At 35.1% G+C, this 19660-nt stretch overlaps 1 protein-coding gene across 7 annotated transcripts in view; it reads right to left on the bottom strand.

Annotated features, from left to right (window-relative positions):
• Nucleotides 1-19660, bottom strand: part of galnt14 (UDP-N-acetyl-alpha-D-galactosamine:polypeptide N-acetylgalactosaminyltransferase 14 (GalNAc-T14)) — an 87846-nt gene that overhangs the window by 23509 nt on the left and 44677 nt on the right. For all 7 annotated transcript variants that reach the window (XM_073932858.1, XM_073932855.1, XM_021468474.3 and 4 more), the window contains 4 exons: nt 12967-13088; nt 10201-10288; nt 9833-9917; nt 4586-4689 (listed from right to left, as the gene is read on the bottom strand). In XM_073932858.1, the coding sequence (XP_073788959.1) occupies nt 4586-4689; nt 9833-9917; nt 10201-10246 (235 nt within the window). In that variant the 5' untranslated portion in view covers nt 10247-10288; nt 12967-13088. The remainder of the gene's footprint in view (nt 1-4585; nt 4690-9832; nt 9918-10200; nt 10289-12966; nt 13089-19660) is intronic.

The raw sequence follows: 19660 nt of genomic DNA, 5'->3' as shown, positions 1-19660 counted from the left end.
TCTAAAAAAGGACTCATGAGGTTTTTGAAAGGAACAGTGAGCACACTGCAAAACTCCGTCACCAATATGTCCAGATAAGGTTATGCAATACAGTCATTACTTTACTACTTTACAGTACTATACACAGTGTGTTTTGCAGTAACCTACTCTACAAACCTGGCGTGCATACATTAGTTATAGTACAGTGAACCATTTACACTGTGTCTAATTACTTTTAGAGAGTCATGAAGTTGGAGGTCAATCAAGTCCCACATGAAATTATCTATGTTGACGAGGCTGGCTTCAACTTGGCGAAAAGGCGTCGCCGTAGGAGAAACATAATAGGCCAAAGGGCCATCGTTACCCTGCCGGGCCAGAGAAGAAGTCGGCAGGCAGTATAGAAAATTATTTAGTTTTTTATTATAATTGCTTTGCTTTTTTTTGTTTGTATAGCTTGCAGTGATGTCCTTTTTCAAATAAAGTCTGTACTGCAGCAATTCTGGGTCTGTAATTTTTTTTTTACATTAACTGTACATTTTATAAAGCATTTTTTTTTCTTTATTTTTGTATTGTACTTTTGCAGTAAAATAAAGAAAATGCATGCATTTACTAAACCCAACAAAGTGAAAATGTAGAGTGTCTTAAAATATAAGGTCAAAGCTGACACATAAACTAATGCAGTTTCTGTAATTTTAGCTGATGATAGTGTTTTTATTGTCAGTGTGTTCTGATTGACTGAATGTTTCTGTTGAAAGAGAACATGTGTTTGTGTTTTGAACAATAATGTCATTTTGAAACATGTTTGTAGTGTTTTGTTAAACAAGGTGTAGTACGTTCGTTTATTATTGTAATTTGAAAAGTAGTTTAGAGGTTTAGTTTACAATGTGTGATTTTGAGCATAAAATTAATTGTTTTGTCAATTGTGTGTTTTAGGTGTGTTGCTGCGTTAAGAGTTTAGCAAACTTGTTAAATGTATTGAAAAAACTGTCATAGCCATTGTAAAAAACTGTAAGTACCACATGAAATTTTCAATGCTGACAAGGCTGGGGATGTCGCCGTAGGAAGAACATGATAGGCCAAAGGGCCACAGTTACCATGCCGGGCCACAGAAGATATCAAGTGTAATGTGGATGAGAACATGTGGCAAAAGACCGGGCAGAATAGAAGATTACTTTGTTATTTTATTATATTTGTGGTGCTTTTTCTGTTTGCAGTGATGTCCTTCTGCAAAAAAAGTCTGTACTGCAGAAATTCTGTGTCTGTATTTTTTTTTACATAAACTGTAAATTTTATAAAGCAATTTTTTTCTGTTTTGTATAGAATTTTTGCAGTAAAAGAAAGAAAATGCAAGCATTTACTTAACCCAGCAAAATGAAAATGTAGAGAGTCTTCATATATAAGGGCAGAGCTGACACATAAACTAATGGAGTTTCTGTAATGTCAGCTGATGATAGTGTTTTTATTGTCAGTGTGTTCTGATTGACTGAATGTTTATGTTGGAAGAGAACATGTGTTAGTGTTTTGAACAATAATTTCATTTTGAAACATATCTGTAGTGTTTTGTTAGACATAGTGTAGTGTGTTTGTTTATTATTGTATTTTGAAAAGTAGTTTAGAGGTTTAGTTTATAATGTGTGATTTTGAGCTTGAAATTAACTGTTTTGCCAATTGTGTGTTTTAGGTGTGTTGCTGCGTTAAGAGTTTAGCAAACTTGTTAAATGTATTGAAAAAAGTTTCATAGCCATTGTAAAAAACTGTAATGACTCTCCTGACACAGCACACAGCAGAAACGTACAATATGTAGAGTAAAATAACTTGCTGACATGTGTATATGTGATTTACAGTAGCGCTCCAGGATACAGCTCCACTCTCACAGCAAGAATTAGATCATACGGCTGAAATCTCCTGTCTAAATATGCCATTGCCCAATGCTCATTTGCAATTATGAGCACAGCAGCCTACTCGAGTCTCAATAAACCAGGCCTGCAACAGCTCAAGTCTAATTCCATCATATATGCATGGTTAATGATAGTTTAAAACTACCATCCTATTTCCTATGCATTGCTATCAATGATTTTACAAAGTCATACAGGACAAAGTTAAGTTCACCAAAGTGTTAGTCTACTTCAAATGTCATTCCTCTTCGTGATCAGACAACCCAAAGTCTAAATTTATGATTTATCATGCCTTTTAAAATAGAATGATTTTTGTCCATACTGGCATTTCCAATGTATTTTAGAAAAGATCTCAATTTTCACTACACAAGCAAAAATACACATGAAAGAATCTAAAAGCTGATGAATGTCCTGATCAGGAGTGGGAGTAGTTGAATTGCTCTCAGACAAAGTATAACTATTTTGTAAATATTTATATTGCATTAGCACGCAGCCTTTGTGACTAGCCAGTTACAGCTTTTCAAACTGATTGTGACTCATTTTTGATTTTCTGTTCAACCCTAAAGAAAACAGACCAAAGTTAAGGCCCCTTCACACCAAATATAAAGATAAAGGCTGCGTTCTAAACATTGTTCTGAATGTAAAGGTGTATTCACACCTGTAGATTGTTTTGTTCCAAAACAAGGATTAAAATTGCAACATTGTTGCTCTTTGTTCGTGGTGTGGTTCACATTCACACTGCAAAGTTTCTAAATGAACAAAAATAGCTAAAACAAGTCAAGTGCAAGTAAACTCTCCTCACATTGGTCAGAGTTCCACGGTTTATTTTTCAGAGCTTCGCTCAGCAGTCAAGTGTCCTTACTTTAGTTTACGACGATGAGCAATAAGACATTATAAGCGAAAAGCTGCGCTTTAATTTTGAATGGTGACACTCACAGACATCATCACCAAATATAAATCAGTGGTAAGATTTTCTCATACATAGACTTGGCTAGAAATGTGCATTATAGGCTTTACATTATAAAGAGAGATATTAGATAAACCAAGACTTAATTTCAGTCAATTTTCTATAAACGGATAAACAGCTCTCGTATAGTTCAGCATACTTTCACTTTTGACATGAAACGCACATTTACCTGTAGGAAAGACATCCCGCTCTAATCATAATTCTTTCGTCTTATAGCAAGATATGCCTATTACATATCCATAATACACTGTGATATAGCCTTGTTCCTTAGTTTGTTGGATTGTTTTGCTTTCTCTCTACACTCGATCCGCTCCAGAGGAGAGATCTGTGCTGGACAAAATTTTGAATCCCGCTCCAGCCTGTTTCCACCAGGTTTTAGCCCGAACCAGACCACTCCTGCTTATATTCAGCATTTGTTGTCCCGCTGCCCGACCCGCCCCGTTTTCTACTCGCCGCGTCTGTTCTTGCTAATGAGCGGGGGGAGAACAAAACAGAAAACCACCTAGCTATACAGAGTCCAAACAGCCTATAACAAGCTGTCTGTATAAACACACACACAGATAGACAGCACAAAGTTCTCTATCTCATTGGCGTGCACACGTGCACACACACACACACACAAACACACACACACACGCAACAAACAAGCTAAATGCAGCATCACGCTGTCTTATTCACACACATTCTTACGCATGCTCGCTTGCTTAGGAGTCGGGAGCGATATTGTTAGACCGCCCGCTCCCAACCAAAATTAAACCAGTTACCGACCACTCCCGCGCTTTATTCGAAAATTTATTCCCGCACCGCAGAAATTTGATCGGGTCCCGCAGCTCCCGCGGTACAGCCGCTGGAATGCAGACCTCTACTCCAGAGTTCGTTTTAATCAAGCCGAGACCACCTCATTCAGGCGATCTCGGACCAATTGTTTTGACGCGGATCCCAATGCGATTGCTGGGTTCACATATGCCAAACGAACTACACTAACTGCGGAAACCACCATGTCCAAAAAAAAAGTCTAGGTGTGAAAGCAACCCTAAAACAATAGCAGAGTTCAGACCACAGCTATAATAAAACTATATCATTGGGATCACTTTCAGTAAGAATTTTCTCCCAATCTAATAAATGCTAAAACAGTGACAGTCAGAATCCATTGAAATATACCTGTGAAATGATCACAAAATTTAAACCTTTAAACAACATTGTGGAGATACTTATTGCTTGATGTTTAACCCATCATTTTAAAGATCATATAAAGATAATAACATTTGGTTATGCCATGGGAAATAATGACTGAAATAAATACATGACAAGCTTATGAATTGAAGTCTAAAAATAGATGTATTTCAGTTATCCTGTGCTAGTTTTGTTGTATTTGTGTTGTGTTTGAAAATATTGGGAAAATAAGCGATCGCTAAATTCACTGTTTTTCACATCGATTCGACATCACAAGTTGGATTTACTGGTCAGATGTGCTTATAGCACACCAAGGACATCTGCTGGTCACAAGGGGGTAATGCCAAGTGACAAGCATAATCTAAAAATAAACAGAATGTTATCGTTCGCCTGTGTGGACAAAACAAATTAAATAAGAATACATATTTATTCTTATATTTACAGTTATCGTGTTTGATGTGCCTTTAACGTAGCCTGAGTTTCCTCTGTCAGTGCTGGATCGGAGAAGGAAAGTGATTGAGGTTTATGTGCTGTCAGACAGGTGCGCTCATGCATAGTAATAATAACTCACCGAAATTCTCCCCTCCCCAGATGTCCATGGCGGTGTCATATTTCCCCAAGCGATTGAACCAGGATCTGTCAATCACGAAAAGTCCTCCTGCGATGATGGGCGTTCTGAGGGTTGAAAGAGTGAAACATTAAGCTTTGACACTAAACTCTTCAATCCTGGTGACTGCGCAAAATACTGCCGTCACTCAGGATTGATGTATGAAAACATTTCTTTCAGAATGCGGGTGAAGTGAAGAGCATTGGATCGAGTAAAGAGGATAAAAGGTCAGTGAAAAGAGGGTGTGTGAAAAAAACAGTTCTTATTCTCCTGATGAAGCTCAACATGCCCTTCAAAATCAATGCATGCAGAGAGCTGCTTCAAACGCTGAGGACACTGGAGAAACAGCGCTGGTTTTATCGGAAGCATATGAATTGCATCAGCTGTAATCTCTCATTGTGAAGTGGTAGGACAGATCGTTTCCTCCGCACTCCTTAAGGACCACTCACGTACTTTCATTTCACATTTATTTCCTTTCTCGCACATCTGTTCTCATCGCTTTTTAGTAGGCAGAAACAAAGCCCAAAAGCTTTAACAATTGGGCTCAGTAAATGAGTGGAAAGTGGAAAAAGCTGGCAGAGGTTTTAAAAAATGAATGAATGTGAATGGATTTTTAGTAATACAATGAATTTAAGTTCTATGATAAAGGAATGCCAGAATTGAAAGTATGTAAAAATCTAGTACAAACTAAAAACAGCCCCTGCCCCAACAACAAAGAAAGCATGGAGGTAGTGTTTTTTTAATTTTTAAGTAGAAAATATTTTTTGTAACATTTTAATCCCTTGTTTTTTTTTCTTATGTAAAGATATTTGTGTATTGCTGTACATCCTGTGTGTATTAAGCAATGTGTAAGCGTTTGAAGCCACATAGGTGCATGACTAACACGTTCAGCACTGGACCTTATACTATCGTTTATTTGGTCAGTGGCGCAGTCTATTTCTGTCTGTTTGAGCATTCTACTCAGAAAATAAAGTCACAACATACTGACCACGATACACACATACACGCACACACGTACACGCACGCACACAAACATACACAATGGAAAGAAATTAAGAGACCACTTAAAAATTCTCTAAATTCATTGTAAAAGAGCAATAGCTTAAGCGCAGTAGATAGTGCTGTTGCCTCACAGCAAGAAGGTTGCTGATTTGAGCCTCGGCTGGGTCAGTTGCTGTTTCTGTGTAGAGTTTGCATGTTCTTCCTGAGTTTGCGTGGGTTTCCTCTGTGTGCTCCGGCAGTTTCCCCCACAGTCCAAAGACATGCAGTACAGGTGAATTGGGTAAATTGGCTAAATTGTGTTTGGATGTTTCCCAGAGATGGGTTGCAGCTTAAAGGGAATCCGCTGCGTAAAACATATGCTGTATAAGTTGGCGGTCCATTCCGCTGTGGCGACCCAAGATTAATAAAGGGACCAAGCCGACAAGAAAATGAATGAAAAAAAAAAAAAAAAAAAAATATATATATATATATATATATATATATATATATATATATATATATATATATATATATATATATATATATATATATATACAGTATGGATGGATGGATGGATGGATGGATGGATGGATGGATAGATGGATAGATAGATAGATAGATAGATAGATAGATAGATAGATAGATAGATAGATAGATAGATAGATAGATAGATAGATAGATAGATAGATAGATAGATAGATAGATAGATAGATAGATAGATCATCAGTAGTCAACAGAATAAACCAATACACATAATTAAATACAGAGAGACTGAGATTTTTCAGGTAATTTCTCTATCTCTACCCTTGTCTCTCTCTATACAGTACTAAATATATGCCAAATTTCCCATCTGAATAATACATGCACAGATACTGTATGCAAATTCTCGACAGCCAGAGAAAAACTGTCTGTCAGTCAAGGGTCATACAGTAGATGTAAGTTGTGCTGTCGCTCTAACATATATTCTCCTGATATACACACTGGTTACTTCCCATCTGTGTCCACACACACACACACACACGCACACACACACACACACACACACACACACACACACACACACACACACACACACACACACACACACACACACACACACAACAAAACACACAAACACACAAACACACAAACACACACACACACACAGACACACACAGACACACACAGACACACACACAACACACAACTTTTGTTTATCCCAGATCTATTCTGCATGTGTTGGCGGATGGTTTGCGAGAGACCCAGAGACCCAGGCTACAGTGCTGCACCGGTGCACAGACGGATCTCAGCCTCTCTCAGCCTGACTGCCTGCTTATCTGAGCTATTAACAGCCTTCATTACAGCAGAGGAACAGTGTGAATTACAACATAACAAGAGCAGAGAGAGAGAGAGAGAGAGAGAGAGAGAGAGAGAGAGAGAGAGAGAGAGAGAGAGAGAGAGAGAGAGAGAGAGAGAGAGAGAGAGAGAGAGAGAGAGAGAGAGAGAGAGAGAGAGAGAGAGATAGAGAGCATGGAGGAGGAAAAACATGCAGGATTTAAAGGGTGGCGCTGCTTTGTTTTAACATAATCAAAACTGATTAATTAAAGAATTTTATAGCAACTCAATATTTTAATTATGATGCAATTATTAAATTCTTAACGATCAACCCTCTCAGCGGAAACCAATGCTTCAAGTGCCCCTTTCTACCTTCAATGACAACATGAAATTAAAATCCTATTTACATTCATAATAAACGCTCTAGCTGGGAATGATTTTGGCACGTTAATATCAAGTTTGTTTTAATCAAAATATAATACACTAATGTTTGAGTGTGTGTGTGTATGTGTGTGTGTGTCACAAAGGCATCATGAGAAAATTAAGTCGAAAATTATATTAACCAAATACATTTGTATAATTATTGGGTGTCACCCAAAGTGCTACAAAAAAAAAAAGAAAAAAAAAGAAAAAAAAAACAGGTACTAGAACTACTACAGTAAGATTGGAATGGAATGTAGTGGAAAAGCCCACAAAATTATTCGTACTTAACTGGGCTGTACCATGCAGCGAAAAAGTGGGGAGCTTCAGTGATTCTGTTAGGGCTGTGAGATTAAATTTTATTTAAAAATTAATTTAAACATATTCCTATTATTTATTAATTTTACAATTAAAGAAGCACCTAACTGCTGCAGGAACATACAGTATAATTATACAGTATGAGACAGTCTATCGGTTGAATAAAGCACAGTTGCTAATTAATATTTAATGGATGACCATTGTAATTAAGGTATAGATGATTACAGCAACATCCAGGAATATTACATTAGGTGCACAAGTCTATAATCATTGATTCACAAACAAACAAGTGCTTACTGTAACATTGTATGAATCTATGATAGATATGCGCAGTTGTCAACATTAAGTCTATCTTGTGTATCTTTTTCATAAAAATAAAAAAGTAATAACATTAGAATACAAATATTTGTGTCAGTACAAAAGGATGGGCAAGGCTAATCAAAGTTCTGATACAGAAAGAAGGGTGTAAAAAAGGACGACTGAACTGTTGTAAGCAGAGTTTCTGAGCTCTCTCAAATGCTTGTACTATATTATTAATCTTCAGGGAACATAAACGTCTCCAATATTCCAAATTTAAATATTTTCCACCCAATGCATGACCAGGGGGCCAAGACTCGTACATTAGTAATGTGTTTTCACCATGTTCAAATGACACTATTTCACAGATCTAATATACTGATGCATATGCAATGTGTTTTGACTGCTTGTGTGTGTGTGTGTTTGACATGACCTTGTGTGTAAGAAACAGCTCAGCCAATATGCTGTCTGACAGCTAGCTTCACAGATCAATCCTGTCTTGTAGATAAAATTGCCCATATATAGATATCTGATATACGGCAATATATGTTAATTTCCTATGTGACCTTCAAGTTCATGTTTAGATTGTACAAATGTGTGTAATACACTCACCGGCCACTTTATTGGGTACACTTGTCCAACTGCTTGTTAACGCAAAATTCTATTTAGCCAATAACATTGCAGCCACTCAATGCATTTAGGCATGTAGACATGGTCAAGGAGATCTGCTCCAGTTTAAACTGAGCATCAGAATGGGGAAGAAAGGTGATTTAACTTTGAAGGTGGCTCACCAAAATTGGACGATAGAAGATTGGATAAAAGTTGCCTGATCTGATGAGTCTTGGTTTCTGCTGCAACATTCAGATGGCAGGATCAGAATTTGGCGTCAAAAACATGAACGCATAGATCCATCCTGCCTTTGGAGTGCAGTGGTTCAGGCTGGTGGTGATGTAATGGTATGGGGGATATTGTCTTGGCACACTTTAGGCCCATTAGTACCAATTGAGCATCGTGTCAACACCACAGCCTACCTGAGTATTGTTGCTGACCATGTCAATCCCTTTATGACCACAGTGTACCCATCTTTTGATGGCTACTTCCATCAAGATAACCCGCCATGTCATAAAGCAAGAATTGTCCCAGACTGGTTTCTAAAACATGACAATAAGTTTACTGTACTCTAATGGCCTCCACAGTCACAAGACCTTAATTCAATCAGCAACTTTGAGATATGATGGAATGGGAGATTCGCATTATAAATGCGCAGCCGACAAATATGCAGCAACTGTGTAATGCTATCATGACAATATAGACCAAAATCTCTGAGAAATAGTTCCAGTACCTTGTTAAATCTATGACATGATGGGTTAAGGCAGTTCTGAAGACAAAAGTGGGTGCAACCTGGTACTAGTAGGTTGTACCTAATAAAGTGGCCAGTGAGTGTATATGCAATTTACTAACGTCAACATTTAAAGTGATTAAAAAAGTTTTTTTTTTTTCAAAATAGTCCTAAAACTTAAATTGGTGTTGTTGAATAGTTTTAACTTTGACGAAAGGTTGTGATCCACTTCACATGGTGACTACTGTATTTTTTTTTAATATGTGCATACGTTCAAATATTGTAATTAGCTATAATTTCATACACAGATTAATATATGGCATTCAGATTTGCCATCTTACAGTACATCATTTCTATCACCAAATGTCATCTCATGTCACCTTTAAAACCTCTCTTTAAACACTTTCTTAATAAAGTAATTTGAACTTCCAGCAAACAAATAACAGTCTCAAAATTCTCAATAGATTCTAAACATGGTGCTCAAACCTCTGTCCTCATTTAGCAGAATGGTTATAAAAGCTCCTCTGCTTCTTTTCACCTACTTAATGGGCTCTGTAGGGTCAGCTCTCTTGGCTCGCTTTTCAGCTGATAGTTGCTCCCATTTAAAGTGTAAACTCCAGTCGAATCCTGCGGCAAGAGATGAAGTGAGGGAAAGCAGAAAGAAAGAGAGAGACAGATCAATGAAGATCCTTTTGCTCTATTTTCTTGTGCCTTAAATTTTTAGGAGTCATAATTATACACTGCGGCAGCGGTGATAATTAAAGTGAACTGCAGATGATAGGTTGGGCCTTTCATTGCAGCTAATTGTTAGATTTGTTTCTGGATGACACCGCTGATTGGGGGCTGTGACCGGCAGCCCTTAATGTCAATGGTGGAACAGTGAATGAGGAATTATAATTGCTGCTTTTACCTCCTCGCAAGTCTGAGGAAGCAGCGACGTAGGCAAACGTGTCCATATTAATGATGTCAATCACGGGGCTGGCGACAGAGGTCGGGTCCTGAAAAATGAAAACATTTCCAAATGAGACAAAAGAGTGCATGAGATTTGATAGAGAATGTGGACTCACTGTCTGTTCAGCTTGATTTCACAACAAAAGAGGTGGAAAATCGGCGAGCGCAGGGATTATCTGTGTTAAGAGTGAGAGAACGTGCGCTCACACACACACACACACACTCGTCCAACATCATTACACCAGACGCTCTGACCTCATCGCTCAACCCTCTCATGCCTCACAATGCCGCCTCGCTAAAATAAAAGAGCACTTGATATGTGTCAGCAGTACTAGCTTTTCAAACTTCACCAAATTGCTTGTGATATGGATTTTAAAAGGAGAGCCATTGTTCTGAAACTAAGTTGTCCCTTCTGAGTTAACATCTGATTTCAGAGTACACATTTGGATTACATGTTAAAGTCACAATGAAATTTAAACCAACAATTCTTATAGATCAAACTTTATTCAAAGATGCAAGTCACACTGTTAAAGGGATAGTTCACCCAAAAATGAAAACCCTGTCATTGTCACGATCACCAGCAATTTAGCCCTTGTAGATCGCTGGAAACACTACTGTACTACATTTCCCATCAGGCACCTCACTCACGCACCAGTTCTGGGTCACCCCTGATTATGTACACACAGCTTGAAGCTCATCATGGACTTATATCCTGAACTATTTATACACTACATTTGCGCACACACAGTGCTAAATCTTTTTATCCTGTAGCATTTCAAAGTGTTTAATTGTCTAGCCTTGCCTTACTTCTCGTTTATGTTGTTTTGCCACTTGTATTGACCATTGCCTACCTGATTCTGAGTTACTATTCTGCATTTGGATCATCAATTCTATTGTACCCCAACTCACATATTACAGTCATCATTTACTCACCCTTTACTTGTTACAAAAATGTAATTGTGTCTTTCTTCTGTTGAACACAAAAGAAGATATTCGGAAAAATGTTGGAAAACTGTAACCATTGACTTCCATGATAATTGTTTTTCCTACTATGGAAGTCAATGGTTACAGGTTTACAACATTTATTTTATGTGCAACAGAAGAAAGAATCTAATAAAGGTTTGGAAGCACTTGAGAGTGAGTAAATAGTGAGAAATGTTTAATTTTTGGGTGAATTTTTTAGCCCAATCAAGTGCTAAATTGCTTATTAATCATTAGTAAGGTTGTATTTGGGTTTACATATTGGATACTATTACTAATGTAGAATAAATAAATACTTTACAACTATTAATAAACAGCCAATATCTTAGTAAGCAGATAATGATCAAGTAGTTAATGGTGGGAATTGGTACATAAACTAAAGCCTTACGTCTTAATTTATGGAATATTGCAGTATTTATTACAAAGATATTAAAAAACACATGATATGTAAAAATCCGGAAAATTTCAACAAATAAGGCAGGCAGGAGAGTAGTGATAGAATGCTGGTGTAGTTCTGGTTAAATTAAAACTGATTTGATTCAGGTTTATTACAAATGTCTCTGTTAAAGATCCAAAAATCAAAGTCATCTATTCTCTTCTCTGTTTTCTGTTCAGAAGGATGAGGACAAGACATTCATCCAACCATATGAGACATTGACAAAAGAAAAATGATTTAAAAAATGAGTAAAAATTAAAAAATTCGGTCAATTTTCATAGAAGAACATAATAATAGTAATAATAATAATAATAATAATAATAATAATAATAACAACAACAAAAAAAATAAATGTTTAGCCCTTTAAAAAGTTGCTTTCTTAAAGTGCCGTACAAGCAAGCAACACAATAGTGAAAAAAACACATGTGAATAAAACAAATCCATGTCAAACAACGCATTAAAATTACAATATATAAAAGCAATGCAAGACCATGTGAAATGAATAGTCAGAATCCTAAAAGAAAATATTTTCAAAAAAATTTAAGGGTCCCTATAAAATTTGCTTTCCTGGTGTCTCCTGGGAGAGACTTCCACAACTTTGGAGTATAAAAGGAAAATACTCTGACAACCCTAGAGTGAAGCGGTGTCTTGGAAAAAACTAAAAGACCACTCAATGCAGATTATATGACATGGTGTCGTAAAGTCCCAGCGCAGATATTTTCTTGATCTTGTTTCTTGTTTTACTCAGATTTGATGTACATTTGTGGTCAAAATTGATGTCCAGTCTAAAAAATTGATAGTGCCACCCTTTAATCAAACATACTGATTTCATTCATAATGTACTATAATCTTTAATGTGACAAGCGACAACATATGTTTGTGATGTAACATAACTAAAATGTTTTGGCTTGTTCATTAACAAATTGTGTCTGAACAACAGGTGTCAGCTAAATGCTGATTTGTTGTGAAAAAAATCATAATTTCATGGTTGTGAAATGAACTGTAAACAAAGTAAATAAAAAGTTGAACATCACTGCTGGTGTATTGAATGTTTAACACATTGACAGCATTAGTTTTGTGGAAGTCTGCTGGTCAAAAGTCAAATAGCAGTGCTGCTAACATTTAAGCAGAACAAAGTGGCGTTATTTTGTTGTGCTTGACAAGAAATGTTACATTTACTAACCGCTGACCCTTCTCCACAGAAAACGAATTGAAAGAGGACACTAAAAGATGGAAAAAATAGCATATCATGCAGGCAGAATTTCTTAGCAGACTTTGAACACAACAAAACTGAATATAAAATGGTACCTCTTTGACCCTCTGCAGCAGTGGAGGCAGCCAATCTTTGTTGACCTCACAGTGACTGTCCAAAAAAGTCAGGATCTGGGCTCCTGCAGCGTCAGCCCCTCGAACACGAGAGCGGATCAATCCTGAAAAAACACACACACAAACAAATATTGACACACAGACAGACACATAAGCTATAAAATTCTTTCAAATTCCCAGTATTTTTTAGGCGTAGGTTTGATTCAAATGTTAGTATCTGTTTTATTTAATACAGATCTGATAACATTTTTTCCAAATTCAAAATAAAGTCTTTTGGTTTCCTTTTTTTTTTTTTTTTTTTTTTTTTTACAAAAAATAACATTTGATCAGAATCAGAAATGTTTTCTTTTCCTGTAACCTAAAATCTGGGTTATTTCACAAAATTAAAATTTCTAAACTAATCTGAAGTTATTACATTAGAATTGTGCTGTGCAAAAATGAATATACACACATAGTAAAACATGGATACTTTTAGTTTTTTCATGTAAAAATATAAATATCTCTAAATGACATTCTCATTTTTAATTTGTGAAAAGTCAATATTTTACATTTTAAAGAATTTTACAAAATATTTTCTGCAATAAATATATGGCCATTTATATACTGTATAAAAAATAAAGTACGTAGCCTCTGCTTTTGACCACAAAAAAGCATTTTTTCTATCTGTATGTGCTCATGTTAGATTCCCCTTTAAATGCTGATAATCAAAAGCACAACATTTTGACTAATACATAGAAAAAGGCATTTTCAAGATAAAAAATATGAAAATAATAATTTTTTTATGATAAAAGTTTATTTTTTAGATGAGATCTGATCTACACTGATCGCATCAGGGAGACACAAAGGTCCCGGAACTCATTCTGGACATAAACTATAGCAGTGGTCCCCAACCATTTTATCATCACAGACCAGTCAATGCTTGACAAATTTACGTAGATTGCTAGGTGACCACCGTTTTCTCAGAGGATGACAAGCAGACAAAACCTTGCTGCAACTCTGAAATTGTATTTATAGAGAAAATTTAAAGCACTTCAGTGTTTGAGTGTTCTGTGTTTGTCTGAAACAAATAGTCTACCGAAATGTGTATATCACATACAAAAGTATGAAGCTGATCAGTCAGTTATTGTCACGTGACTCTCTGTACTCTTGCAAGATTCTGAAAAGCTGAGAAGTTTTCAACTAGGCCTGCCTGGAAGGCTTAAATGTATGAGCGCGTCGCTCCCAATATGCATGCACAAGCTGCACGCCTCCATCGGAAATAACTAACTTGCATGTGGAAAAGACGCGATATGTGAACACCCCAATCCACCACCATCATTTGCGATCTATAACAGTTGATCTTTTTCTTGAACAGACATGCTCGATTCACCTTACTTGTTGACAAATGTGTTGCAGAGCCTTTTCCTCTTTCCATGAAACTTTTCCAAAGATGTCTGTTTCTTTCTAATTTTGCTAGCTTGTGGGTTAAATTTTGGTGCTCAAGTGGCCAAGATGTAACCAAGAGACTATGGTCATTTTTTAATATATATATATATATATATATATATATATATATATATATATATATATATATATATATATATATATATATATATATATATATATATATATATATATGTATATATTTAAGTTATATTTAAGGTATATATATATATATATATATATATATATATATATATATATATATATATATATATATATATATATATATATATATATAATTATTATTTTTTTTTAATAAAATATTGTTCAGACTCGGATAACAAATAAAACAGAAATAATTGACGATTTCTTGTATGGCTCGGTACCAATTGATCCAGGGACAGTTACCAGTACCGGTCTGTGGCTCGGAGGTTGGGGACCACTGCACTACAGAGCTTCCCTTACCATTACAAACTCCTCAAAAGTTACCCTCTTATTGATATGATACCCTATCAATGACAGGAAAAGAGTTCACACTCAAACTGCATTTTACTAAAACACAGAACTATAAATCGTAAATCCATATAAAACTGAGAATTTACATTTCTATAGCTGTATATCAGGGGCACTTGAGAACTCACTGTCCATCAAAATCTGTTCGGAAGCCTATTAAACTGACAAACACTTTCATTCCAGTAATCTCATTCACAAAAAAAAAAATTTTATAAAAAAAAATGATACGAGAAGAGCCATTTAAATCTGATTAGCTGAAAGGACAATTAAAGCCTTATGGTTATTACCGAATCAGAGCAAGACGCTTCTTTGTGAAGTCGAAGCTGTTAAACCGGTAGAGCCTGACTGAGGACGCATAATAATTGTAAACGTGCAAGACTAGTGCAAAGTTTCACACTGCATCGCAACTTCAGCCAATTAAAAATCCCATTTCATCCTCAATAAGGCTGTATTTTCCAGATGGGTGAGCGCAGTCTCTACAGAGCTGTTGTGTTTGTGTGTGAGTGTGTGTGTGTATTGGGGCTCTGTGTATGCATTGGGCAGATGGAGAAGGAAAGAGAGAGTGAGAAAGACAGACAATGAAAGAGAGAGAGAGAGAGTAAGTGAGTGAACGGCAGAGATTACATTCACCTACAGCTAATAGAGTTAACATAGCAGAACCGCACACCCCGCTTGTAGCTCCGGGACGACAATAGGGTTTAAATGCCTTAAACCTTTTAACAATTTTCTCTTGTACAGAGTTGGCTGCACAGGGGTTTTATGCATTAATCAATGCTGTCTAAGCGACAACGTGTGACAGTGTGTAATGGAACCTCGGAGCGCTGGAATAAACAGGGAGGAGGCAGCGAGTGGATGATCATTACTAATAAGAACTTTTCAGTATAACTTTCTGCACAATATAGGTGACTGAATGATGCATTATTATTGTTATTAATATAATCATACTGTAATTGGCGGCGCTTGTTCATACTTTTGTGTAGAGAGTAAACCTCTAAGCTTGGGTTATTGAACATTTGTACATCTAGAGAAGTGACTGATTAAGTTATTTGCAGCTTATTTGGAAAAGCAGTGCTATTACTTTTCTAAGTGAATGGACTTTGCATGGCAGATGATGAAATTAGCAAATAAATCCAACAGACTAAATAAAGCAGGGACTCAAGGCTTATCAGGAGAGCAAAACATCATAGCAACAATCTGGGGACTTTTTAAGACCCTTTTAAGACCATTATGAATAGAATTTTAGACTGATACAGGGCTAAACACTAAGGATTTTTTTCTAATTGCCCAGTTACTTCGGTAAATAGTTTTTGTATTAATGGAAGATCATGTAAAAGGATGTGTTGCTTTAGTTTTCTTTATTTATTTAAATAATTTAAATACAGGGAATTTAATTAGAATTTGCTATAAAAATGTCTAACAGCTGTTGTGAATTGTATCTTTTTGCAATAAAACAACATATATAAAACAAAACAAAAAAGTTGTGAGATGTATTATTTCTTATTGGGTAGCTTTACTTTGACATAGAAAAATTAAGACCTGTTTAAAAGGATTTAAGACCTACAACACAATATTTCAGTGAATATAAGACTTTTTAAGGCCTAAGATCTTGTTTTTGAAATTTAAGACACTTTAACACTGTTTAAGTAATTTTTTCCCAACATTTAAAATAAAGCTGAAATAAACTATTAAAGAATTGTATTTTATTTATTAAAATATGTTTGTATTAGAAGTTATTATAAATGCCACCTTGGCAATAAACAGAAATAAATACAGTTTAAGTTGAGGTTAATACTGTATATAAATATGAACAAACCTAATAAAAATAAAATAAAACTATATTAAAATAAAAACAGAACTAAAAAAAAAAATCATATAAAAATACTAAAAAAAAGAAAGAATGAAAATGGCAAAAGCACAAAAAAACACTAGAGAAATAAAAAATAAAATATAAAAGATTTCCAAATTAACTAAAATAAGTTATATTTAAGGTAAGAAAAAGCTAATAATTAAAAATAATGTTTTTTTAAAAACATTTAAAAAAAACAAAATGTACAAAACATAATTATTAAAATGAAAAATAAAACTTATTCAAAATGAAATAAAGCGCAATTTGTTGCTTTTTTCAGACCAGCGCAACCTTATTTTCATGTTTTGTGTCACCTTGTTTAAATAGCAAATCCATTTGCTGTTATTATAGGACTCATGGGTGTTTCTGTGTAAGTGTTAAGGTGCATTTGTTGCCGTGTTTGCTATTTTGAGGAATTGAAATAGACTGTGCCATTGACCAACTAAAAGCTGGCATAATGTCCAGCGCAGATCGCTTTAGTTATGCACCTATGCAGGTCTTTAGAATTAAATTGTTACAAAAAAGATTATTTTTCTACATAATTATAAAAAACACTGCCTTCTTACACATGCCTTCTTAGCTGCTTCCATGACTTTTTTCAGTTTATTCAATTTAATTTGTATTTGTATAATATTATTATTAGCAGTCTTATTTATTATTTATTATATGCATATTTATATTTGCTTTAATAAAAACTAGCTTAGATTTGTCCACTTGTCGGGTTTTGGAGACGCATGCATCACCAAGTTAAAAATAAGAATTAAAATGGCTAAAAATAAGTCACACAGAAAATGTTTTAAATAATCAATTAGGACAAAGTAAAATAATTAAACAGCTCTTACAAATTATTAATGTAAACTATAATAGTCTAAAAACTCCAGTGCTCAAAACACCTTAAAAACCACACTGCAACACTCTAAACCACTCATAATATGAAAATCTAGTTATTAACGACTCAATGCATGTAGACCCAGTGACATTCAAAGCATGGCGCTAATAAACTAAATGAGAAATTTAAATCTGAATTGGACATGGAAATTTATGTAAAGCCTGACCCGCTTAATCTACCAAAAAGGTAACCAGCCATAAAGATGACTTAACCTTTCAACATCTATAATGTTGTTAAACCATGCTAATGGGATTTCATTAAACATTAAGTGGCCATTTTAACCAGAGTCAATCTCTCGGACAGCCATTCCCAACAACGGCAGACATAAAATCTGCCACAGGCAGTACAGCAGTGGCAAAATCAATATTTGCTTTAACGGTTTAAGACCAATGTTTTCAGTTAGATGCACTGCGAAATGCTCTGCTTACAAATTGATTTTGAAACGTTTATTTATTATTTTATTTTTTCCACCTGCAAGAAACTGCAGGTGGATATACTGGTTTTCATGGTCTGCATTTTTCTTTTCTTTTAAGAACTCAGTTAATCACATCAACAAATATGTATTGCGATTGAATAAGTGTGACTCCAAAATATAATTGTTTTCAGTAACAATATAATAACTGCACACAATGTTATTTCTTTATTTGTTAAGCATTAACTTTACATTAATAGACATTAGCAAACAGTTTATAAACACAAAAATTTTTATAAAAAAACAGTTTATAAAAACTAAAAAATCCTGTATTCTTGGATTACAAGCATATATATTCCAATTTTTTTAATGATTTTTATAACAAATTAAATATTGCCATATTTGCAAGCCAGTTATTTAAGAGCAATTGGTGCTTTTTAAGATCATTCAGAATCATTACGTTAATGATTATTAACCAATTTAAATGAACTTTTATGCAGCTTAATTTTCAATCATATAGTAAAAGTTAGTCTATTTGTAAATAAATGCTTTATTAACACAAATTGCTACAATTTTGTGAGCTCATCTAAAGTGAGTACTATTTAAAGTGAGGCTTTGAAAATCCTTCATAAAAGACCATTAAAACCTCGGTTAGAGGAAATGAACGACAGAATGATACAAAAATAAATGGTAACAGTTTAGTTTATCACAATTCATGCTATTAATTACTGGCTTATTACCTGCCTAATATTAAGAAACTGTTCTGTTCTAAGAAACTAACTGTTCATTAGTAGTTAATCCTGCCCAAAACTCTAACTCTAACCTAAAACCAACTTCTACCTTACTAACTATTAATAAGCAGCTAATTAGTAGTTAATTAAGCTAGCAGTGTTAGTTAATTGTTTATTAATACTGTGAATCAAGACCTAAACTAAAGTGCTAAAAAAAATTCACAAGTTTTAACATTGGGATTTGATCATACATAATTTGACTGACTGTATGCAAGAAAGTTCTCTGGCTGTATTATGGAGTCTATTATTGGCTGTATTACCCAAAACACCTTTTGTAAACCTCTAAAGTGTCCAAAAAAGTAAAATAGTCCTTTTGATCATAGTTTCATCCACAAATTAGTGCATAATTAATAGAATAAAGTCTATTTTGCATGTTCAAATATATTCAAACAACCGGAGAAGGATGGTTATCACTATTAGTTATTTCTAAAGCTATTTTTACCCCTTTCCCCTGCAGTATCTTGCCTTAAATCAATGTCTTTGCAAGCCGTTTGCAAACTAATCCGAGTTCCGTCACCCTCTACATTCAATATATCTGTTCATCCGAATGGAAAGATACAGATGACAGTACGAGTGCGTGGCGGGGGAACTGTATATGCTCTGTTTTCCACCTGTGCAACTGGTGCGTGTAGGGAATTGTGAAAGGCTGGCCAATGTGCAGTAATCTTCTTCACAGTCTGTTCACCATCGCCCTCCCAGTAACGCACCACCTGCTGTTAAAATACTCACCAGCTCATGGGCGAAAAGCAAACAGCTGCTTTTAGAGTCTGGATGCTTTTACAAGCAGGCGTGTTGCCAGCCCA

The sequence above is a fragment of the Danio rerio genome, chromosome 20 (genome assembly GCF_049306965.1).
Source record: "Danio rerio strain Tuebingen ecotype United States chromosome 20, GRCz12tu, whole genome shotgun sequence".
In the NCBI taxonomy this organism is placed as follows: domain Eukaryota; kingdom Metazoa; phylum Chordata; class Actinopteri; order Cypriniformes; family Danionidae; genus Danio; species Danio rerio.
This window is presented reverse-complemented; position numbering and strand designations above follow the sequence as displayed.